Source organism: Pelodiscus sinensis, chromosome 19, assembly GCF_052426305.1.
Source record: "Pelodiscus sinensis isolate ZL-2025 chromosome 19, ASM5242630v1, whole genome shotgun sequence".
Taxonomy (NCBI): domain Eukaryota; kingdom Metazoa; phylum Chordata; order Testudines; family Trionychidae; genus Pelodiscus; species Pelodiscus sinensis.
This window is the reverse complement of record NC_143070.1, coordinates 25,933,512-25,958,534: the sequence shown is the minus strand read 5'-3', so window position 1 is coordinate 25,958,534 and position 25,023 is coordinate 25,933,512. Positions and strand designations below refer to the sequence as shown.

Here is a 25,023-nt window from a genome sequence, read left to right as displayed (position 1 = left end):
TGTGAAGAATACTTCCTCTTGTTTGTTTTCAACCTGCTAATATCATGGCGCATCCTTAGTTCTTCTCTTATGGGAACAAGAAAAATACCTTTGCTTATTTACAGTCTCAGCAACAGCCATGATGTATAGACCTCTATCTTATCGCCCCTTGTCTCCACTTTTCCTAAGGTAAAAAGTCCCAATCTCTCCTCATGTGGCAGCTGATCCAAACTTTCATCATTTTTGTCATGCTTTTCTGGCCTGTTTCCAATGCCAATGGCAGCAGCCTGCCTGAAGCCCTCCCCCCTCCACTCAGGCTCTTATTCCCCCAGGCACCTGACACCTGCAGCCTGTGCAGGGAAGGAGCTGCCTGGGAAATGTGCTGGGCTGTTGGCCAGGGCTCAGCCAGGTGAGTCTTCCAGCCAGAGCCTGCCTCTGGCACCCCAGCCCCTCCCTTCCCTCAATCCGTTGCCCCTTCCCATGCTGAAAGAGCAAAGACTTGGCAGAATTCATGAATACAGAGAAGGGTACTTTCCCTGACTGGGAGCCCAACCCCAGCTGCAGCAGTGGAAGTGCTCAATCCTAGCCACTCGACAGACACAAACCTGCAGTGTTTGCTCAGCTACACTAGTCATGTCCAGGCCACTTTCTCTCCCTTTCAGGATGTGGGTCCATTCTCAGAGAAGGCGCCTTATGCCGGCGTATTTTGTAGCTCCAGGCTCTACCAGAAGATGCTCCCCAGCACTTCTCCCCTACCTGCACCTCAGGGCCGGAGATGTGGACCTGCCCCTGTGCATCATGGGGGATGCTGCCTGCCCTTTGCTCCTGGGCTGATGAAGCCCTAGACTGGACATGTTCCCTAAAGCCAGGAACATTTCCCAGGCAGGCTCAGCTGGGCCCTTGTTGGTGTGGAGGCACCTTCGGGCCCCTCAAAGGGAGGTTCCCCTGTCTGCTCCCCTGGCTGGACCTTGGCAAGTTGAACGTCCCCCAAGTGGTGGTGGCCTGCGGTGTCCTCCAGAGTAGTTGTGAGCACAAGGGGGAGACATTCCTGCCAGGGTGTGGGCCAGAGGCTGAGCAGCTTGCAAGGGCCCTTCAGCAGCACACTGCTGCCATCCAGCAGGCCCATCGAGGGCTTGTGCATCCGAGAGGCCCTGAGGGAGAGTTCCAGACAAGGACAACTGATACTCTCCTCCTAACCGTTCTCTGGCCTGAGTCCTGCAAACCCCTCAGCCTTTTGCTGCTTCCCTGGCCATAGCAGGAGGCAAAATCAGGGCAAGTCAACAAATCAAGCAACCCTGTGGTCAGCACAGGGCTTGAACCCACAAGGTTGGTGTTATTACCACCATGCTCTAAGCAACTCAGCTAGCCAGCCCTATGGAAACACCCCTCACAAGTGGCCCTTTCAAGAAAGGTGCCTCAGGCAACGGCAGGGGCGTCTCTGCAGCTGCAAAGGGCTCTTCTCTGATAGGGCCACTAGTGACTCACTGTGATGTGGGATGGCTAGTCCAGCTGGTTTGAGGTTTGGTCAAGGTGGCTGGCAGTCGACATGGTGCACTGAGACCCAGGGGAAACAAGTAGCCGGAATCTCTTGCTGCCAGCATCTTGCCTCCCAGCTTCTTCCCTGTAAGCAGCAGCCACAGCCCCTTTCGGCTACTGGATCAGCGTGGGAAGGGAGACGGGAATGGGGCCACGCCATTCTGCTCACAGTGCACTACGTCATATCCTGCACGCGCAGGCTGCCTGCACACAGTATCCCAGCCTGCAAATGCTAGCAGCTGGCTGCTGAGCACAGGGAGTGGCTCCAGCAGCGGCGAGGGCTTCATGTGCAGTGGCAGCTCACATTTTTCTAGGTCCTCCTGGGACACAGAAAAGGCCTCCCCTGGTCACTGATGGAATTGCTGGTTCAGGAAAAGGCTGATTAGGGAGGAGCGTTGGGAAGAAGGAAACCACAAGCCTGGAGCAGGTGCAGAGGCTGCTGAGACTGGCACTGGCAAGGCAGGGCTCTGACTGCAATTGCTGGGACAGGAAAGCCAGCACCACACGCCCTTGTGATTCCCTGGGGGTGTCAGCACCTAGAGAGCCTGAGGGTGCAACCTCTGCAGCTCCTGCAGCCATGGAGGGTCAGGGTCTATGGGCATCAGGTGCTTCTCACTTGTGGTTTCCTTCTTTCCAACACTCCTCTCCAATCAGCCTTTTCCTGAACCAGCAGTTCAATGGGTGGCCAGGGGAGGCCTCTTCTGTGTCCCAGAAGGACATAGGAAAATGTGAGCAAAGGGTAACAAAAGGCACCACTGGGAGTTGAACCCAGGCTCGACTGTTCCCTAGGCAAGTGCATTAGCCTACAGAGCCATGGTGCCCTTCTTAGAAAGTTTGATTAAACTGTTCTATTGTATGTTCTACTCTATGGTCCCAGACAACACATTTAACTCCCAAAGTGCAGCCATTCCCCATTTCCCTCTAGCCCTGGCAGTGTCTGGCTCCCTGGGCACAGAAAGCTACAGTTCAGTGGGCCGAGGCTCTAACATGCACATCTCCCCCACCCACTGGGATTGTAGAATTGCCTTTGAGGTTTGGCAGAGATGGGGGGAGGGAGAAGTGCAGCAAACATTGATCATCTGGCTTATAAATCCCTTAAGTCTCAGGGTTTCGGTTGGAGTCCCCAGGTGGGAGCCAAGCCTTCTTCAATTTGCTCCCTTCCTGAGGGCACAGAATTAAGGAGAGAGAATTTCTTAACCCCACAGCAATCTGAGTTGGCCAAGGAGTTAGCAATAACATTTTTGTCAACATTTAAGTAGAGGCAAGGAAGCCCTCAGGGGTGTTTCTGTGTGTTTCTAGACCAAGGTTCATTCAAGTGGTTTGTTTTTTGTGGACCTGCCCTGACCACACCCCTAGAGACTCTGGAACAAAGACGACACATGAGAAGAACCCAACGTTCTTCCTTTTGCTGTGACATGGATGGATCTAGCTCAGGTTTCACTCAAGGGGTCTGTCTGCATGTGAAGTACCTGTGACAGCCCCTGTGCTCCTCTGCCCCTCATAGCAATGCCAACTACTTGGGGGGGAAGCATGTGCCCTGAGACTTGTAGAAGGGACAACCTGAACAAACTAGCACCACTCAGGCACCCTTTGATAGTTCAGCTGGCAGAGCAGAGGACTGTAGTGTGTGATTGGCAAATGATCCTTAGGTTTCTGGTTCAACTCTGGCTCAGAGGAGTGATTTTTTCCCCTCCAGCCTGGCCTTAGCAGAAGGCAACCAAGGTGGCTGCCTTTGGTCCATGTCTTCAGAGTCCTCCACTGCAATTGACAGAAAGATTGCGGGGAGGAGCTACCAATCACATTTCTTGGGCTGCGCAGGTTCTGTCCACACACAAAAGTTCTTTTGGAACAATGGCCATTATTCCACAATAACAATGCAAGAGTCTACACAGCAATTCTGTTATTTTGAAATAATTCTGAAGTAACAGACGGCTTATTCCGACTTCTGCAAACCTCATTCTACGAAGAATAATGCCTATTCCAAATTAGCTATTTCAAAATAAGGCCTGTGTAGATGCGCCACTGCTGCTAGTTTGAACTAGTCCCACCCCAGGGCCATTCTAAGTTATTCTTTCTGGGGCTCTAAATCAAGGTAGCTCGTCTACATTGGGGAGCCTGCCTCGGACTATTCTGAGGTTTCCCTGCAGTGTAGATGTGCTAGTTCAAAATAAGCTATTTTGGAATCACTATTCAAGAACAGCTTATTCCAAAATAAATGTGTGGTGTAGTCGTAGCCAGTTATAGCCTTCATCTGTGTACGGTGTGGTACCAGTTACGGCACAGGAGAAACTGAAGGGTTGCTCTTCAGTGTGGATTCTCCTAAGTCTAACAAGGTCTGAACTGTCACTGAAGGTTTTTTCATACTCAGGACAGTTACAGATTGTTCCACTGAATTTTTGCCACACGTGTGCAGAATGAGTTTTGTTAAGGGTAAATGAGGGGGGTTCTTGCACCCTGCACTGTGGTCAGTGGAGGCATCATATTCTGGGGTGAGACGGCCTCACTGCATCAGCCCTGCTGTGTGTGCTCCCAAGCAGTGGAGCAAATCTATCTCCTTTTAGGACCTGGGGAAGGATGGTGGCAGGAAAGCACGTGTGCACGCCTGGTTGTGTTCAGCCATACTGGCGTTCTCCTGGCAGGAACTATAAATGTTCCCAGACTGCTGGGAGAGGAGAGTCAAGAGGAGGCACATTCAGTATAGAGGTGGCAAGGATACGGTGGCCTGCCTTGAGCAAGCCGGTCCACCAACCCCAAGCAGGTATTGCCTGGCGAGGAATGCCATGGGTGCAGTTACACAAAGTGTTCCACTGAATTTTTCTCACAAATGTGCAGCATGAGTTTTGTTAGGGGTAAACATAGGGAGGGAATGTGTGACACACCATTTCTGTATTGGTACAAAAAAGGAAGCTTATGTGACAGGCTCAAAGGTTTGGATTGTGGGAAGGGATTTAGCGCTGAGGCAAAAAGTTGGGATGCAGAGGTGTGAAGGCTGGCTCTGGGGTGGGACTGGGGATGAGAGTCTCACAGATGAGAGAGAGTAACATTCCACAAGGAGTAACAGCTAATTTGAGTTAGGGGTTTACTTTGAACTCCTGTTTCACTGCTGCATGTAGATGCAGGTAGTTATATTGGACTAGTCGGTTTCCAAAATGGCGACCGCCTGGGAACATGCTAATGAAGTGTGGGATATTTAAATCCTGTGCTTCATTTGCAATTTTGGTTGCCAGGAGCTAGTGTAGACAAACCCAGAGAGAGTTGCAGTGTGGAGAGTTGAGGGCACTGTTCCCTCTAAGGTTGAAACCCACCCACCTCGGAAACAGAGCCACGCAGTGGCTACTGAACTGCTCCAGGGCGGGCTGTGTGGCAGACAGCACTTGTTATAGCAGCCCTGGCCCGGGGCCAGGCCTAGCACAAGAACAGCAGTGTGCGCTTGCCCCAGCAGCCTCACTGGAACCAGAGCTGCAGCTGTGTGGTGGGTGGTGTGCACTTTGGTGGCCTTGGCCAAGGACTGGGCTGCAGCAGCATCACAGACAGTGACAGCTTCAGCGGCCCTGGCCCAGAGACATGCGGTGGTGAAGTCACTCCAGCAGCCACACATGGTGGTGAGGGACTGATCTGCTCTAGCGACTGGGGCCATGTGTTGAGGAAGTCTGGTTCCAGCTCCACTTCACTGAAGAGCTCCATCTCAGGATCTGAAAATGTAAATCTGCAGATTACCTGAGGGATTAAATAGATGGCAAAAGACTAGAGAAATGTTCTATGCCCCATGCATATTTAAGAGCCTAAACCATGTTAAGGAGAACAATTCTCTCTGACCCTCTATAGTCCTGCCACTTGTGAAGGCATCAATCACATCAAGAGTGTTGATTGACGACTATTTTTCTCCCCGTGGAAGTTATTTCCCTCAATCTCACTCTCACATACACACACTGTGTAGAAGCAACTAAAACTTTCTTAATGGATGGTGATTATTTTCCATTGATGCTAAATCAATATGCAATTGATGATGACATATTAAAGGGACTTTTCTATGATTCACAGGGGTCTAAAGCATGCAGATACTATAAGAAATAATCTAATTATTGACTATATGTTCTATATACAATGTAGTAACGTGGACTGAAAAAAGAGAGTTGGATGAAGTTTTCTGGTGATATCCCTAAATTCATCTCCTGAATGTCATTAACTTGCAACTGCAGAATGAGCTTTAGAGTCAATGACGAAGGATGATGCATTAATTTTGTATGCTTTACAAATTACTACACTGACTGGATTAGACTGGGAGGAAAGTGCGGGGGTTGGAATGAAGGGGACACTGCAAAAGTTAGGGTAAAGGGGGCACAATGCAGGGCTAGTGGTAAAGGATGCACAGGATGGGGGGCTCATGGATGCAGGAATGGTGAAGCAAGGCTGGGTGGGAATGAGACTGGGTACCAAGCTGGGAAGTCTTCAGTGTGTGTGTGTGTGCAGGGTCATGCACCTTGTTAATTATCCTTTGTTTCAGTATTTTTCCTTTCTTAATTGATCTTTTGTGTGTACACACACACACACACACATGTACGTACGTCTGTGTGCAAAAATTCTCAGTAACTCGTTGGTTCCACAGGGCCACAGATCTGAACAAGTGCACAGAATGTCACTATGTCATTGTTGGTGCACAAGAAAAAACCTCATTCTACTCCTGCATGGAAAATCTTAGAGGGAATACTGGTTGAGGGCTCCAGCTGGGGGTGTGATCTCAAAGATGGAGGGGACTGACAGGTCACTGAAAGGCTACATCGAGGACAGAAGAATCCCATGAGCTCTTGCTCCCACAGCTTAGGTGCTATTGTAAAGCGGGAGGAGGGAGACACACCTCTCCCTGCCATAGTAGCTCTGGGGCTGGTGCCAGGGCTGTGGGATAGCCAACTGTCCTCTGGTCATGGCAGGTTTGGGGCAAGATTGAGACCAGTGGGTTAAGGTACCTCTCCCCACCAAAGCCCTATAAGCTTGCATGGCATTTAATAGGCACAACCACCTGATCACATAGCATAAAGGGAACTCAAGTGATAGGTTTCTCCCCTCTGTGGTTCTCCAATGGCTAACAAGATTTGAGCTAACTGAAGCTTTCCCCACAGTCAGAGCAGCACAATAGTTTTCTCTCCTCTGTGGATTGTCTTATGTTTAACAAAGTCTGACCTGTGTTTGAAGCCTTTTCTGCAATTAGAGCCGTTAAGAGGTGAGTCTCTTGTATGTATTATCTGATGGCTAGTAACGCAGGAACACTGACTGAGGCTTTTCCTGCAGTCAGAGCAGCCGAAGGATTGCTATCCTGTATGGATTCCCCCATGACTAATAAGATGAGATCTCCTCCTGAACCTTTTCCCCGTCAGAGCAGATGAAGGGTGACTCTCCTGTGTGGATTCTCTTATGTCTAACAAGGTGTGAGCTTCTTCTGAAGCTTTTCCCACAGTCACAACAATCAAAAGGTTTCTCTCCTGTGTGGGTCCTCCTGTGTTTACCAAGGTCTGACCTCGTACTGAAGCTCTTCCCACAGTCAGAACAGGTAAAGGGTTTCTCTCCTGTGTGGATCCTCCTGTGCTTACGAAGGTCTGATCTCATACTGAAGCTCTTCCCACAATCAGAGCATGTAAAGGGTTTCTCTCCTGTGTGGGTCCTCCTGTGGTTACTAAGGTTTGAACTCGTATTGAAGCTTTTCCCACAGTCAGAGCAGGTAAAGGGTTTTTCTCCTTTATGGATTCTGCTATGTATACCAAGCTGTGACCTACGACTGAAGCTTTTCCCACAGTCAGAGCAGGTAAAGGGTTTCTCACCTGTGTGGGTTCTCCAATGGATAACAAGGTTTGACTTGCAGCTGTAGCTTTTCTCGCAGTCAGAGCAATTGAAAGGTTTCTCTCCTGTGTGGGTCCTCCTGTGTTGAACAAGGTGTGAGTTTCTACTGAAGCTTTTCCCACAGTCAGAGCAGGTAAAGGGTTTCTCTCCTTTATGGATTCTGCTATGTATACCAAGCTGTGACCTACGACTGAAGCTTTTCCCACAGTCAGAGCAGGTAAAGGGTTTCTCACCTGTGTGGGTTCTCCAATGGATAACAAGATTTGACTTGCAGCTGTAGCTTTTCTTACAGTCCGAGCAACTGAAAGGTTTCTCCCCTGTGTGGTTCCTCCTATGGGTAACAAGGTTTGAACTCGTACTGAAGCTTTTCTCGCAGTCAGAGCATTTAAAGGGCTTCTCTCCTGTGTGGGTTGTTTGATGTTCAATAAGAGTTTCACAGTCACTACAAATGCAGGGTGACTGTTGATGGGGGATTTTCTGTCGAACGGTCTCTGTGTTTCTTTTCTCCCCTCTGCTCCTGTGACTGGCATTACACTGTCCCTCTCCTGGATGGTTTCCCTGCTGCCTTTCTGGGCTATGTTGACTCTCACATCTCTCTCCTTGCTCATGTATCTGGAAAACATGCCCTTCAGATCTTCCCAATAACATCCCACATGGAGCCACTTGCTCCAATCCTTCCTGCTGAAGACTCTTCTCATAGTTCTCAGTCAGCATCCTCTCACCTGCTGGGGGACAGAGAGAATTCAGACAGGAGTTATTCTTCATGATGATCTAAAAGAGAAAACTAAAAGAGGAATAGAAAAAGGGACACTCTCAAGTAATGGTTCTATTATCAGGAGCTGAGTTCATCATTCTTCACAACACTTCCACAGAGGAGAGAACCCAGCCTTTCCCCATCCACCACGCATTGACTTGAGCTGAAGACAGGCTGAATAGTCAGACTTCATGAAAACACACAAGTTAGACCTGCTATAAACCAGTTTCTGAGTCAGTTTAGCTGATAGCTCACCTCTGTGGGTGATGATATCCCCAGAGGTGTGACGAAGGGGAGCTGGGACCTGCAACTCCTCCTCTGGCTCCACCCAGGAGATCACATGAGCTTTATTGACAGGAAATCCTGTTTGGAGAGCAATTAACCAAGTGCTGATCTTGTGCATTAAGGTCTGTGCCATTACTGCTTCCAGAGCCAGGATCTGAGTCTCCCACCTCGAGAGGCTCCTTCCCCACCTTACAGAGATTGGGATCTGGCTGGTATAAGAGCCCAGGCTACAGTCCCCTGCAGTAAAAGTGTATCCCCCAACTTAGGAATGGTCCAGCTCATTCTGCAGGGGGGTTGAGCTGCTGCTGCACTCTAGGGTACAACTCAGTCCCCCTCACAGCCCATTTCAACCCCCTGGCATTCCAGGGCAGGCCAGAAACACACGGCTCAGAAGGGGAGCTCTAGGAAGGGATTACAGGTCTGACACCGACGTCCCCAGGCAGGGCTGACTGTAGCAGCCACATGGCAAGTCAGTAGGACTTAGAGAGCAAGGACCCAGGAGACCTCTAGCTCCACAAGGGCTCTGTCCACAAAGCTCCTGGCTGGGTGCTGGCCTTGCTTTGATCTTTGTCTCAGATGCTCTACTTGGGCTGGTTGCTTCAGGCCCTGCCTATGCTCCACATTCCTGATCCCAATTGCCTGTGTCTGGGTGGACCCTGCCAGCTGCCCATAACAGCTGCTGTTCCTGTAGCTGGCCAGGCTGGCGCTGGGCTTCTCTGGTGCTTGCAGCTGTTGCTCAGCTCCCCCCCGCACATCTACTGTGTGAGCAGCAGCCTTTGTGTGGTTTCCCAGTCTGCCTCTTGTGGTGAGCCTGGCCTTTAAATTGGTGCCCCTCCAGGGCTGCACAGAATCTACCACCTTTACCCCTTGTGAGTGCGTTTCCCTCAGCTTTGGCCCTACCCCTTCTCGGATCTTCAATTAGTGTTTGGAAAATCCACCTGTAACATGACGAATCATTGTGCTACCACTGTTACACAACTGCAAGAAACCTTGTGCAAAGTGTGCTGTGTGCCATATCAATGGAATGTTCTGATGGGATGACTATGATTATCTAGTTTATATCCATTATTTAGCAGAATGGTGGGGCAGTGGGTACCAACTAACCAGGCAAGCACATTCCTGAGAAGGAGGAGGCCAATCAACACACAGAACTCTGCAGTAACTGCAAACACACAGTCCTAAGAGATAGCTCAGAAAGACATTGACCCTTGTGCACATGAGCGGGATGACGGGATAACGGATACAGATGTTTTGTTCAAACAGTCAGAAGGCTAAGGGGGTCGCAACACATGGAACGCAACATGCATCTTGTTTGTGTCAATGTGAGAGGAGAAGTCACAGGAGGGGCATGTTGATGCTGACTGAGCTGGTACCGTTATTGGGTTGGAACAAGTCTCACTATACCTGTGCCTGAGGAGCTTGGACACTAGCACCCTGCTCCTTTTCACAATAAACATGGCCGAGCGCCTTAGCCTCCAAATGGAGACTGGGTCTTTCTTAGCAACAATCCTGAGCTGTGCTGCATGGATAAACTGCATGCTCTGCCCGTGGCACTGCATCAGAGCTCCAGAAAGAGCCACCCTGAACAGCCGTAGCACCCTGAACAGTGGTGCTAGCAGCAATTCATACGGCTCTGCAGTCGCTACAGAAAGGCTTCTCTCCTGTGTGGGCTCTTTGATGTTCAATAGGAGTTTCACAGGTGTCTGCTGATGGGGGATTTTCTGTTGAATGGCTTCTGTGTTTCTTTTCTCCCCTCTGCTCCTGTGACTGGATTTACCCTGTCCCCCTCCTGTATGGTTTCCATGCTGCCTTTCTGGGCTATGTTGACTCTCGCAAGTCTCTCCCTGCTCACGTATCTGGGAAACATGCCCTTCAGGTCTTCCCAGTAACATCCCACATGGAGACACTTGCTCCGAACCCTCTTGCTGCACAAGATCATGGTTCTCAGTCAGCATCCCCTCACCTGCTGGGATAGAGAAATAATCCAGACAGGAGTTATTCTCTATGATGAGCTGAAAGAAAACTCTGAAAGAGGAATAGAAAAGGGGACACATGCTCAAATAATGATTGAATTATCATGAGCTGAGTTCACCTTCCTTCTTCAGAACTCTTCCACAGAAGAGAAAACCCAGCCTTTCCTCATCCACCACACTCTGGCTCAAGTTGAAGACAGGCTGAAGAATCAGACAGACTTCATGAAAACACACAAGTAACACCTGCTATAAGTTGGTTTCTGAGGCAATTTAACTGATTGCTCACCTGTGTGGATGCCACTGATGATCTCCCCTTCCTCACAGCTCTGGTGATCTGGGACCTGCAACTTCTCCTCTCGCTCCACCCAGGAGATCACATGAGCTTCAGAGAGTGGAAATCCTGTTTGGAGAGCAATTAGTCAAGTGCTGATCTTGTTCATTAAGGTCTCTGCCATTACTGCTTCCAGAGCCAGGATCTGAGTCACCCATCCAGAGAGGCTCCTTTCCCCACCTTGCAGAGACTGGGATCTGGCTGGTACAAGAGCCCAGGACACACTCACCTGCAATAAAGGTGCACCCCTCCCCCTCACCTTGAGAATGGCCCAGCTCTTTCCCCAGGGGCGCTGAGCACTCTGCTGCACTCTCCAGGGTACAACTCAGTCCCCCTCAAAGCCCATTCCACCCCCCTCATCCCCAGTATCTCAGGGCAGGACAGGAACACACTGCTCAGAAGGGGAGCCCTAAGGAGGGCTGGCAAGTCTGACACCAAGGCCTCCAGACAGGGCTCAGACTGTAGCGGCCACATGCCAGGTCACTAGGTCTTGGAGAGGAAGGACTAGCTCTAGCTCCCCAAGGCTCTGTCCACAAAGCTCCTGGCTGGTGGGCTGAGCTCCCCCTGCTCTTTGGCTCAGATTTTCTACTTGGGCCAGGAGGAGGCAGAGGAAGTTGTCTGAGCAGCTAAGTTCCCGCGGCTGCCCAGGGTGGCGCTAGGCTTCTCCAGCAACAAGCCAGGGTGGAGCTGGGCCATGCTGCTTCTCTGATGCTTGTAGCTGTTACTCAACTCCCCATCTGTAGCCTTGGTTCTACTCTGGGAAACTACACAAAGTCTGCTGCTGGCAGTCTGCCTCTTCTGGCGGGCCTGGCCTTTGATTTGGGGCTGCTCCAGAAAGGCACAGAATCTACCACATTTGCACCTTGTGAGCGCCTTCCCCTCAGCTTTGCCTCCACCTCTTCTCGGACCTGAATTTAGTGTTCAGAACAGCCACCTGTGATGTGACCATGGAGATCATTGTGCTACCACTGTTACACAATCGCAAGAAAGCTTGTGCGAAGTGTGCTGTGTGCCGAGTCAATGGGAAAATTCTGATCTGATGACTAGGATTATCTTGTTTATGTCCATTTTTAACTAAAACAAGCCAGACTTTGGCAGAATGGTGGAGCACTGGTACCACCTAACCAAGAAATCACATTCCTGAGCAGGAGGAGGGCAATCAACTCAACACTCTCTGCAGTAACTGCAAACACACAGTCATAACAAATACCTCACTGACCCTTATGCACATGAACAGGATGAGGGAATAATGGATATGGATGTTTTGTTCAAACAGGCAGAAGGCCAAAGGGGGTAGAAACACATGGAACGCAATATGCATTTTGTTTGTGTCAATGTGAGAGGAGGGGAAAAGCCACAGGAGGGGCACGTTGATACTGGCTGAGGGGCAGTGTTCTAGCTGCTGACTGAGCTGGTACCATTATTGGGTTGGGACAAGTATCACTATACCTGTGCCTGAGGAGCTGGGACACTGGCACCCTGCTCCTTTCACAATAAACCTGGCTGAATGCCTTAGCCTCCGAATGGAGCCTGGGTCTTTCTTAGCGGCAACCCTGTGGCATGCTGCATGGATAAGCTGCACGCTCTGCCAGTGCCACTGGAATCAAGGCTCCAGAAAGAGCCGTCCTGAATAAGCCGTATCAATGCTCTGTGGCGCTAGCAGCAATTTTAATGGTACTGTAGTCGCTGAAGGAAGCAAAATTATCAATCTCAGCAGCACCTGGGAACTCTGATGTAAATCAGGACCCCATTGTTCTATCGCAGTGCTCATATGGAGCTAAGCATCACCCCTCTTTAGTGTAGGTATCCTTCCCAGCCCTGAGAAACAGGGACACTCTATAATAGCTAGTAAAAGAAATGACCACACACAGAGAGTCTAAGAGACTTGATCAAGGTCACACAGGAAGACTGTGATGGGCAGAGTACTGAACACAGATCTCCTGAGCACAAAGCCAGACATTCACACAAGAAGAAAAAATCCCTACCCGAAGATATTTCACTCTAGAAACACAACACAGATGACGTGATTTATCTCCATTGCACATAGAAACAAGTGAGCCCCAGAGAGAATGAAGCTGAACTTTTGAAAGGAAACCCAGCCTGTGCCTGAAATGCAAGGAGAGCTCTGCTCACGTTTCTCTACTACAGAGCTACCTCGAACAAAATACTCACAGAGCGTGAACTGCCTCATCCACCCTCCCTCAGCCCCAGCATCCAGCCCCTTCCACTGGCAAGTACCAGCATGTCACAGAGATTAGTTACAGGCAGGGAAGGACTCTAGGAACTGCACCCTCCTTCTAGTGGCTGAGCTCACTGCCACATGGGGACCCTGCAGCCACTAACAGCAGCCAGACCCAGACCTCTGGTACCTGCTGTTCCTGCCTGTGCCCTTCCACTCACACCTCTGGTCAAGGCACAAGATGGGGGGAAGCGCAGCGAGACCTTAGGTGTGGGAAGAGCCACACCATTGTTACATCCCTGAACCTGCTTTCTCTGGGAGGGGGTACGGAGGGGACAGTTTCACACAAGAACCAGGATTATTATGGCAGATACTCCTGACATTAGGGGCAGAGGCAATGAATAATCCTGAACCAAACCCAACCCAGATGCTCCAGAGCCCACCCAGCTGCTGTTACCCAAGGGGACAGGAATCCTTACTCAGCCAGTTCACAGCCTCATAATTCTCCTGCATCACATCCCTGTAGAGGGCTCTCTGGCCCGGGTCCAGCAGAGCCCATTCCTCCTCAGAGAAATACACAGCCACCTCCTCGAAGCTCACAGGCTCCGCCACGGCCAATTCCTGTCCCTGGCTCTGCAGGCCAGGGACTGAGCTGGAGTCAGACATGGGTGTTCTGCAGCCTGACAGTGGGAGAAGAGGAATTGGAGACAGTTCAGAAAAGGCTTTAATCCTTTCCACGCCCCCATTCTGCCCAGACTCTGTCCATGGTGACACACATGCTAGACTCTGCCATTGTGGGCAAAAGTTTTATGGAATATCTAGACTAAACAGCACACAGGAGTTAGACCCCAAATACACATTCATTTCTGTCTGTACCTGGCTTGTGTTACAACATTACTGCGTCTGTAACAATGGGATTTAGTTCTCAGCACTCAGTGTTTCTGATAAGCCACATATTCATCTGCCTGACCATGGACGTAGGTTAAATGCAGGCTGCTGTATTTAAAATCCTTAGTCTTTGATTCATTGATTTGCAGCACAAACTTTGCTCTCTCATCTGAAAGACGGTATAAACCCTTTCCACAACAGAGTCAGTGAAATTAACACCACCATTCAGATGCTTACAGGCAGTCCCCGGGTTACGTAAAAGTTGAACTTGTATGCAAGTCGGAACTGGCGTCCAGATTCAGCCGCTGCTGAAACTGACCAGCGGCTGACTACAGGAAGCCCGAGGCAGAGTTGCTCTGCCTCAGGCTTCCTGGAATCAGCCGCTGGTCAGTTTCAGCAGCAGCTGACTTGGGGACGCCTGGGGCAGAGCAGCTGGGGTGCTGCTGGGTTGGTCCAGTAGCGCGAAGGAGCGACGCTGCAGGACTAACCAGGCAGCCCCCAGCTGCTCTACCCCAGGCGTCATCCCCAAGAAAAGCCTGGTCTGCGGGGGAGGGGGCGGGGGGAGAGAGGGGAGAACTAGCTACGCCCCCCCCCCCCAGCAGACCAGGGAGACGCGGGTGGCGGGACTGCCGAGATGCGCCGCGGTCCCGCCCGCATCCTCCGTGGCTTTGCTCCGCGTCTCCCTGGTCTGCTGGGGGGAACTCCCCCCAGCAGACCAGGGAGACGGGGAGCAAAGCCTCGGAGGACGCCGGCAGCGGGACAGCCGCGGCGTGTCTGGGCTGTCCCGGTGCCCGCGTGCTCCGCAGCTTTGCTCCGCGTCTCCCTGGTCTGCTGGGGGGCGGGCTTCCCCCCCAGAAGACCAGGGAGACGTGGAGCAGCTTTTCTCGCCCTGGAGGACGCGGGTGGCGGGACCGCGGCGCATCTGGGAATCCCGCCGCTTGCGTCCTCTGGGGTGAGAAAAGCCCCTTTCGTAACTGCGGATCCGACATAAGTCGGATCCGCGTAACTCGGGGACTGCCTGTATTATTAAACGTGTGCAGAGTGTTAGCAGGATGAGATCTTAAAACTAATGAAGATATTCTCAGTCATGCAGTCTTACCCCCTCAATGGCACAAGCCATTGCACTTAGTCCAGTTACCCAGGCACAAAGCTCTGTTTCCCCACAGTGTATTTTCTAGAAAGTCCCCGAGTGATCTGAAGACATCAGGAGATGGAGAATCCACCAGTTTTCTGCTCATTTGTTTCAGTAGCTAATCCTCTTCCTTTCAAACATTGTTGCCTCTTCTCTAGCCTGAAATAGTCTGGCTTCAGCTTTCACTTACTGGCTCTCACTGAGCCTTATTCAGTCAACGGCATGGCCAATACATTTTGATGGGTGGGTGGGGGGGGGGGGGAGGGCAAATGGAAAGTGGCTGAGAGCTGAACTCTTCCATGACATTAATGCAGGAAATGCAACGTCTGGGATGGATGTTGGGAGAAGGAAGCAATCTTGGGGTAAGGGTTTAGGATGCAGGACAGGGGTCTAAGAGGGAGTTTGGCTGAAGGAGACAGGCTGTGATCTATGACACTGGATTAGACAATTATTCATTAGATGTTTAAAGTAACTTTAATTTAGATAAATGGCTGAGTGGACAAATAAGGGGCTGTGGGTTTCTGACCACTGAGAGCTCTTGCATATATAGGTGCTGGAGAAGGACAGAGTTTGGGTATGCAGAGTTGGGGGCAGGAGTGGGGAGCAGATATTAGGAGGGGAGGGAGAGGTTGGGGTGGCAGAGGCAAGCTCTGGACAGGAGATTTATCTGAGTCACTCCTGTCTAGAGGCCAAGCACCTCAGGAAGGCAGGAAGCCTGCCTGACCCTCTCACAGGCTGCAGGGCCATGTGGGTGTGTGAATAATTATGACCCAGAGGGGAGGGGGCACAGTGCTATGTTTTTGGCTAGAAACTGGCCAATGAGATTGTCCTGGGGGTGGAAGCAGCGCCTGAAGCCTTCTCCCCTTTCCTCCAGGCTCACAGTTGCTTTCTGAGTGACTTGCAGATGGGGAGTGGCATCTGTGGGCTGGATCAAATGGCTTCGTGGATCCGACCCATGGGCCGTATTTCGCCCAGGCCTGCACTAGACATAACAGCCCTTGGGGATCCAGCAGTTTCTTGCCTTGAACAAACTGATATAGTGGAAGCCAGTCAGCTACAAGCCTTTCAGCCTATTTATTGTTTAAAACCAATTGACTGATCAGTGAAGTCTGAACCGGAAGATGCCATCCATTGTGTGCTTTAACTTCACCCCTTTAGCATCACAAACCCATAGACCAGTGTTTCTCCAAGTGTCCACAGGGCCCCATGGAGTGCCCCTGGGTCACTTCACTGATCAGTGCATGAGATTTAGGGCTGTGCTCGCCGTGGTCACTGGGTCTGGTTGGTAACTTCAATGACAACCCCATCAAGATGTTTTCACTGGAATTTTTTCATCATTTAAAGACTCTCCACCTGCAAACTCACCTTGTCTGAAAGCTCCTAGGGATTTTCCTCTTGCTCTCTCCAGTGCAGAGGGCAGAGTGTCTGGTGGGGGAAGGGATAAGAGAGGTGAGATTCCAGGCTCTCCTATTTATAACAATGTCCCCTCTCTGAACTCTGCATTTCAATTGTATCAGAGACCAGACAGAGACACACTCAGGAATGGAGTATGAAAGAGTCTGAAACGTTCATTTCCTCTCTCACTTGGGCACCTCCCAGCAATGGAGCCAACATCCCCACAACTTGTCCCAGAAGAGACAAGCTGTAAATGAGATTTACTTTTCCCTCCTCACTCCCTCCCACTTGGCTTCTCATTCACTTACTGCCTCTTATCATATCCTGGAGCTGTGGTGGTGGAACACATGGCCATTATAGTAACTTTGGCCATTTTGATCTCTCAATGGGAGGTTCAGAGTTTGAAAACAGGTGGCTCTATGTGGACGTAGTTGGGTCTATTCAATCAGTGTCTCCAAGGGCTATAGAGTGATGTGGCCGTCATTCTCCATGTGGAAATTGAGGCAGGGGAAGGTTGGCTTCAGAGGCCAGATTCAATGGTCTCAGATACTTGAACCACTTTCCCGTCATCCATCCTTTCTAGGTACCTTTGAACTCCCTCAGAGTCTCTGACAGAGCAATCGTTTTCTGGGAGAAACCTCTGACTTGTTCTTCTAGTTCAGGGGAAATCTCCTCTGGCAGCTGGAACTGCCCCGTCTCACACCTGGACAGAAACAATTCCACGTGATTGTATTTCATTTACTGCTAATAAGTTCTGGCTAGTGAGTCTCAGCTCTACCAGGCCTGGAGTTAGAATCCTCCAATTTTCCCAGCCTGAGAGCAGAGGCAACTCAGGGGAAGGTTGCATGGCCATGGACTGTAAGGCCCCACTGCTGTTCTTCATTTCTGGGCTGAGGAGACGGCTGGGGGACAAAAGGGGAATTGAGTCTTCATGGGCAACTCACTCCTTGGCCTCCAGGCACTGAGAGGCAAGAGGTCCTCAGGTGAAGGGCTAAAGGAATCTGTCCAATAGGGACTAGACAAAGACACCAGCTCCTCCCTCCCCAGGTCTCCAAACAGCCCTCAGGTGGAACAGACTCTTGGTCCTTGCTGCCCTGGGCTGACTGTGCCCAGTAGTGACAGGCCCATGTTCCACCCCACAGTCCTGAGGTAGCCAGTCCAAAGGGAGGCGACAGCTCCAGGAAACACTTGAGGTCAGACTGTGCCCTGAATGGGGAATTCCAGAGTCTGCTTTGCGAGGGTGAGACTCTCAGAATTAAATAAATAAAAAATATTCATATCTAACATCTGGCTGTAGAGCCCTGTGGAGATGTGGTGCTAACATCTCTTTCCCTGAGCTGTGCACCGTGAGAGGAGTGAGAGCCACGTACCTGCTCAGGGTGCTTCTGATGTCCTAGAAAAAAAAGACACAGAAAAGACTCTCAGCCCCATTGGACACACACAGAGGACCTCAGGGAAGGGATTTTGCAAACATGGGAAGAGAGCCCCTGCCCTGGCCCCAGGAAAATGGATCCCCTGAGCGAATGGGGCTTTACAATCTCTAGTAGCTCTGTGCCTGTAACTTTACAAAGCACAGCAATTACTCATATGGCAGCAATGCACATGGAGTAACACCCAGATCTGACAGCTGGACCTCAGCACTTATGATTCAGGAGCCCCCCCTTCCCTGCGTGAGGAGCTGAAACGTTTCTCCCTCAGCCTCACCTTCAGGAAGTCATTCGGTGGCTTCTGACACTTCCCCTCCAGCTCACCGATCTGCTCACTGATACGGGAAATCTGCGCAGAGAGTTTCCTGACAGTGTCAGTCTGGAGCTTCCCAATCTCCTCATCCAGCTTCTCCAGCTGGGACAGCAGGAGTCGCTCTTGTTCCTCCAGGAACTGCCTCAGCTGCTGAAACTCAGCCACAATCTTCTGCCTCTCTGCTTGGGTCCATTTCTGTATGAAAACAGGGAAAGGGCTGGTTAGGGGCATGAATGGAGCCCAGGGCCCTTTCATGGAGAGCTGTGTGTGTAGCAGGGAGAATTTCTTGGAAAACCCAAATATTTGTGACATTTGACTCTACTTTGTGGTTACTAGGCAGAGGTGGCTCTCCCAGCATCTCCTTTGGCCCCCGTGTCCCTCTGAAAGGGATGTTCCCATGCCTGTCATGGGCAGAATCTTTTGTTATTTATGGGCTCTGGAAATTCAGACCCTGAGCAGCATGAGGCAGGACTCAGCACCACCCTGACAGAGATACCCAGGGAGGAAAAAGAAGGAAACATGTTAATGCACCAAGTGATCAGACAGCCCTTCAGGAGGACACTCAGCTCCTTTGGGGAGGATGTCTGGGAAAGCCACAAAGGCTGGACCCATGCAGGGCCATAGGCACTTTTGCCTTCATGGGCCCCCTTCCTCCATAATTTTTTTTTAAAATATATTTATTTATTTATTTTACGGCTGCATTGGTATAAAGACGAATATAATCCAGGCTGGATTATATTTGTCTTTATACTAACACAGTCGAAGTATCTATCTCGCTTATTGAGAGAAGTAAACTGCACTGAGGCTAAGTGGGCCTCCTATCTGCCATCATTCAGTTGGCAGATATGGCCAAGGCCATATTGGACATACAGTTTAGTCACTAAGCTTCTCACTACAGTACAAAATAATAGTGCATATATCAAAGAGTTCTCCGTTTTGATTACTTAAAAGGTACGTATTATAAGTAATTTCATTAGTAAATTATCATCTATTTAAGTTAGTGATGACCTTATATAAATAATTTATTAATTTTGCAAATACGGGTTTGTTATTCACTAAATACAGGTGAATAAATTTGAATGGAATGAAGTGCACATGTATATTTATTGTATTTATATTGGGTGCTTAATTATAACATTTGAAAAAAACCATTACATCTCAAATATACTCACCTTATTTCATAATTGATAAGTAGTTCCACAAAATTATTATATGTAGTTCCATAAAATTATTATATGTATACATGTGCAAGAAAGTAGTCAGTAAAAATGCAAATGTACATTACTGATGGAAATTCCGTTACGGTGTAATATCCGATTGTTGAGTTGAGCTCTAACTTTCTATTTTTATTATATTATTAATTGCAATAATTCAAACAATTAATTTTTTAAATCCTGTGATTTTTTTTGTATTTTAATAAACATTTTTGTGAGCCCTAAAAATTTCGTGGGCACAAGGTACTTATGCCTTCATGGGTCCCTCCCAGCATAATAGTATCAATATTAAAAATTATTTTTGATATAACTTTAAATACTTCAAATTTTTTTTTCTGTTTTAGGCACAATTTAATAGATTTTCGTGGGCCCTAAAAGTTTCATTTTTATCTGATGTGAGAAAAAAGTTAAAACATTTTCTTCGATCCTAAAAGTTCATTTTTTTCCTTCTGATTTTAAAAGAAATTAAAACATTTTTGTGGGCCCCTAAAAGTATCGTGGGCCCTAGGCACTGTGCCTACTGTGCCTAATGAATAAGTCGGCCCTAGACTCATGCACTGACATGGATGCTCCTTTCTACACATGGATCTCACCCTGCAATCCACAATCCAGGAGAAACACAAACAAGCCCAACCTCACCAAGGCCACACAGGAGTCTGCCTCCTAATACAGCCCTCCCACTGCCAGTCCCTGCTGGTCCATAGCCACAGGCACCTACCAGATACTCCTGGTGTTTCCCTTCTGCTGCTGTTTTCCTTCCCAGCACCTGCTCTCTCTCTTCCCTCAGAGTCTTCAAATGGGCCTCCAATTTTTCCTGAAGAAGCAGATATAAAAGCACAAGGGCAAACCCCATCAGATGTTGGGAGCCCATGTGTCTGCTTTTAAGATAGTACCGATTACAATTTTATCAGTGACAGGAGTATTAACCTGCTGACAGGCAGGGTTGAGAGCAGAAATGGGCTCTCCTGGGCCAGGGATCTCTCTCGAGGTCTGTCTGGGGTGGCCACAAGGACTGCTGGCTGATGGGAACTCCCAGCAGCTGCAGACTGACATTAGCTACGAGAGGGAATCAGGCACTGGTGGGGCAGTGGGGAGTTTAACCAGTAACTAGCAGCGATAACAAAAACGCATTGGACAGCAACTCTGTACCTTGTACTCCTGGGCAGTTTCCTTTATGGGCAGCTCCCTGGGAGCCTGGGATCTGTCACACACCACACGGATGGGAGTTTGATCCTCTTCACAGAACAGTTTCAGAGCCTCCTGGTGCTCCCCGCACACCCAGTCCCCTTTTGCTCTCTTTGCTGCCTGGAAACTCAGCGGCTTGGCTAGTTCCACCACGTTTGCCAGCTGCCGGTTGGGCCGGAGGGGTCCCTGCTGCTCAGTGTCTCTGCCCTGAGGGCTGAGGGGGGCCTGGCAGGAATTGTGCCCACACTGCAGAGTGACAGGGGCTGTGAAATCCTCCAGACAGACGGGACGCGGCGCTTCCTCCCGGACACTTTCCAGGGAGCGCTCTGCTGCCATGGCTGCCTCTGGGCTGGGCAGCCACTTCCCTGCGCTCGGCAATGGGGGGGCAGAGGCCTGAGGCACCAGCACTGAGGATACAAATAAATCAAAATTAAAAACCAAAAAGCCCCAAAAGCTTCACTCAGCCCCCCCTCGCCAAGACCTCCCCTGGGCCCCTCGGCCCCCCTGCCCCAACCAGCCTCCTCCCGCCCGTCTCTGCGCCCCTCAGGCCAGGGCCCCCCTAACCCTGTGTTCAATTCCCCCCCCCCCCCCCGCACACTGTGCAGCCCCCTCACAGCCCCTCTGGGCGCCCGCGCCCCCCAGCCCGGCGGGAGCATCAGGGAGCCCAACGGGCGCGCCTCGAGACCCACAAGGACGGTCAGAGCCCGCCTCCCCGGCTCCCTCGCGCTGCGGCCTCCCCCGCCCCGCAGCGAGTAACGGCGCCAACGGTCCCCCCCGAACGGCTCCCACCTCAGGACGCGCGGCGTTACTGCGGCCGCCACGGAGTGGGCGGGGCCGGGAGTGACGGGCGGGGATGCACTAAAATCCGGCTGCGGGGTGCAGAATGGGGCGGGCGCAGTCAGACCGCGCATGCGCAGCGGGCTAGTGACCCCGCTCAGAGTCCAGCGCCCGGGGTTTAGCTCAGACCGCGAGCTGCCTGGCCACGCCCCCAGGGCCGCGGAGCCCCACGTGGCGAGATTCTCCAGGCCCCGGGGCAGCCGCTCCCCGCGTGTCTGTGCCGAGAGCAGCTCCCCTGGGGCGGGCACCGGCTCTGCGGGGGGAGCCTCCCGCGGGACAGCGGAGCGGCCCCGAACCAGCTGCTGCGCCGGGGGGAGCCCAGAGCCCCGCGCTAGGGCCAAGGGCGCTGCAGATGAGGAGCCACCGCGGACCCGCCGGCTCCCCGCCCCCCGCCGCAGTGCAACCCCTGCCCCTCCCCCCGCCTCCTCCTTCGCCCACAGCGCTCCCCGTGGCAGCCACTGGCCGCAGCAGGAGCCCAACGGACCCCGCCCCCCACTGTGACGTTGTTTGCTCCACCCCTTGCTCTCGCTCCGATTGACAGGGGTTCCCCGGGCTGTCTCGCCCCAGTGACGCACAATTGCCCGCCTCCGTGGCCGTATCATCGGTGACGTACATTGCCCCGCCCCTTGCTCTCCCGCCCGGGTGACGGGGATTCCTCTGGCCCCGCTGTCAGGCCGGGGGTGACGGGGCCGCCCAGAGACGCCGAGGGCGGGGCAGGGACTCGGAAGGGGGCGGGGCCGGGGCTCCACGAACCAATGAGAGCGCGGAGCCCAGTGACGCGCCTTCTGCCGCCTCCCCCCTCCGGCCGAGACACGGACCCGCCTCTCGGGCCACTGGGGCGGGAGCGCGCGGACTCGGCCGGGCTCGGGCCCCAGAACGTGTCACCTGCGGGGGGGGGGCCGGGTCCTCGCCCTGGGCAGGCAGCTCCCGCCCCCCCCCCCCGAGACCGTGACTATCCCCCTGCGAGCCCCCAAAACTCCCCTGCAAGCCCCTCACTGCCCTTCCTGCGAGCCCGCCCCCCTCCAAACCTCCCACCTCATCCCCCGGGGCTTTGGCAGACACCCCGATATCCTGCAAAGCCCCGCTCTGAAGTGCCCCTGGGCTCTGTTTGCAGGACGCTGGGAATGGGCCACAGAGGGCGGGTCACTGGGGATCCCTGTTCTGTTCCCTCCCACTGGGGCCTTTGTCTGACCCGGCCTGGCCGCTCCTGTGCGCATGAGACTCATAAAGTCATGAATTTTGGCAGCGCTATTGACACAGGCTCCCTTTGGAACGAGCCAGAGCAGCCTTAGCGCACGTCAGAATCGGGCCCTTGAATCATGGATTCCAGCTGGAATAGGTGTTTGGCCTGAGAACTGAATGTCACTGGGCTTGGAGGGAGCAGATGCCAGCGAACCTCGATTTCACTGTCCACTCACAAATTGATGAAAAATCTTTCCCTTCATAGTAACTGAAAGTTCCACACAGGCCCAGAAAGAGCCAGGCTGCTTGAGAACTTCTTATCCTTGAAGGACTTTGACTTACTCTGTTTTGAGAGTCACATTAACAATTTCCGGTTTAACAATAAAGTTTTTCCTGTTTGAATCTCAGTGTCTGTCACTGAATAGTAACTGTCTGAGCCAAGTACTGCCTGCCCCTCCCCCTAGCATTTCCCACTGCTGTGAAAATTGAACATGGGAAAACTGCAACTGGGAGCATGTAACTAGATCCATATAAATACTCAACTGTTACTTTATCTGTCAACATCACACATCAAACACAATGAATTCTGCACAAGATTCACTCTCACTCCTTATAGGCACAGTTCTGGGAGCTGAGCATCACAGCCTGGTGGATTCTGGGGAACATGTGATTCCCCAGGGACCCTCCACACCAGCCCAGGGGCAGGTGCCAGAGTGTGGGACATTGATCACCAAAGCCTCCAGGGCTGGGATGTCTCCTGCTGGCTCTTCCCCTTCCAGGAAACAGCCTGAGTCAGCTCCAGGGAGGGGAACAGCCAGCTGTTGCTGGAGGCAGGTAGAGCCTGAGCTCAGGAAATTGAAACTGATCCTCTTCCCCAGCCCAGAGGGAGCCATGGCCGCAACAAGCACAGTGGAAAGTCTCACAATGGAAGTGACTTGTCCTGTCTGCCTGGAGTATTTCTCGGACCCGGTGATCACAGCCTGCGGGCACAATTTCTGCCGCGCCTGCCTCAACCGGTGCAAGGAGGGACCCGGCTCAGCCATCACCTGCCCGCAGTGCAGGGACCCTGTGCAGCAGGGACCCCTCGGGCCCAACAGGCAGCTGGCGAACGTGGTGGAACTCGTCAAACAGCTCAGTTTGCAGGTAATGAAGGGAGCAGGCAGGGGCGGGGTGTGCAGGGAGCAACAGGCAGCACTGAAGCTGTTCTGCCAGGAGGATCAAGCCCCATCTATGTGGTCTGCAGAGAGTCCTGGGTGCACCAAGCACACACGGTGCTGCCCATCTGGCTAATTTCCCTGACTGTTCTCTGGCCCAGTGCAACTCACCAGCCAGCTGAAGCCTGCCTGGCCCAGGAGAGGCTGTGACAAAAGAAATGCTCCGGCCAGGGGGCAACAGAGGCCAAATTCCAAGTCTTTAAAGACACTGGATGTGAGAAACTTCTCTGAGATGCTCAGTGGAATCCTTCTGAACCTACCTCCCTCCCCCCGGGAGAAATGAGGGCCCGTTACCACATGGGAGGGGTATGGATCAGCAGCAGGCTGGCCTCTGGGAATGTGCTGCCTTTAGACAGGAAAAGGGGAGTTACAAGCTGCTGTTGTTGTTACAGATTTGATGACTAGAATTTAATGTTATTACTTGTATTTGCATCGCAGTTGCCATGTGAGATCCGGGCTCTGCACAAAACACAACCAGGGACAATCCCTGCCCTCAGCAGTTTACACTCTAGATAGACAAAAGTTGGGAAGGAAATTGAAGCACAAGGGGAGGGGGGGAAAGAGAAGAGACAGTGAATCAGCTAGGCAGTTAGCAGATGAGGTCTGTTTAGAGCCTTTGTTTCTCCAGACACAGTTCATGATCCTAACCACTAAGCCATGCTGCCACCTCAGCCCCAGGGCTGAAACACGTTGGTTAGGTGAGAAAGATGCCCAGCAGAGAGGTGGTTTCCCACTGGGATGCTGAACTCCTGGGCTGCTCCAGGAGAGGTTAAACTCAGATGCTGTGACCGGCACTAGAGGAGATTGCTGGGCTGAACACTGTGTGGGACCCAAGAACTTTGAGTTCACCCACAGCAGGGCTCCAGGCAGCGCAGGGCCACGCCAGACACCACTGGGAGCAGACTGGGTTGGAGCAAAACTACCCCCAGGCTGGAGCTGCCCAGTGCGACTCTGACCTGTGCCAGGCAGCCTTTGGGAATCTCCCAGGATGCACTGCTGCCAGGAGCTGTACCAGGCACTGGAGCAGTGGGTACCTGCCCAGAGGGTGTTACCACTGTAGGGCAGCGCTGGGGCAAACCTCAGCCACCCTGAACAGAAATCAACCTGCTTAATTAAGGGAGTCACAGACCCATCCCCAGAGCACCGGACATGCCCACGCCTGCCTGCCGGGCCTCCCCCACCTGCATTGGTCGGCCTCCGTGGGCCTGTCCCTGCCTCTGTCAGACCATCCCCACCTACATCACTCTGCATGGAGGTGCCGCCCCCTCCAGCCCCCACCCTCACAGGTGTCCTGCTGCAGCCTCAGCTTAGTACCCATAGGGTGGAGTTAAGTGTCAGAAATCTGTGGGTTTGCCAAGTTCTCTCTG

General features: G+C 51.9%; 1 protein-coding gene across 4 annotated transcripts; it reads right to left on the bottom strand.

The window, feature by feature from the left end:
- Window positions 1-1,889: 1,889 nt before the first annotated feature.
- On the bottom strand, window positions 1,890-20,990 carry LOC149522445 (zinc finger protein RFP-like). 4 transcript variants are annotated; one of them, XM_089770925.1, is made up of 11 exons: window positions 20,388-20,989; window positions 19,957-20,052; window positions 17,989-18,219; window positions 17,655-17,677; window positions 16,872-16,987; window positions 16,255-16,314; window positions 13,349-13,549; window positions 10,646-10,759; window positions 8,357-8,464; window positions 7,329-8,072; window positions 1,890-5,207 (listed from the first exon to the last, which is right to left on the bottom strand). In XM_089770925.1, exons 1-11 carry the CDS (start codon window positions 20,757-20,759, stop codon window positions 4,960-4,962), a joined length of 2,313 nt encoding a protein of 770 aa, XP_089627051.1. In that variant the 5' UTR covers window positions 20,760-20,989; the 3' UTR covers window positions 1,890-4,959. The 4 variants fall into 4 exon arrangements, 3 of the variants coding, with proteins under 3 accessions (XP_089627051.1, XP_089627050.1, XP_089627052.1); XR_016347326.1 differs by having other exon boundaries at window positions 5,080-5,207; window positions 6,694-8,072; window positions 20,388-20,984; XM_089770924.1 differs by lacking the exon at window positions 1,890-5,207 and having other exon boundaries at window positions 6,500-8,072; window positions 20,388-20,984.
- Window positions 20,991-25,023: the final 4,033 nt, after the last annotated feature.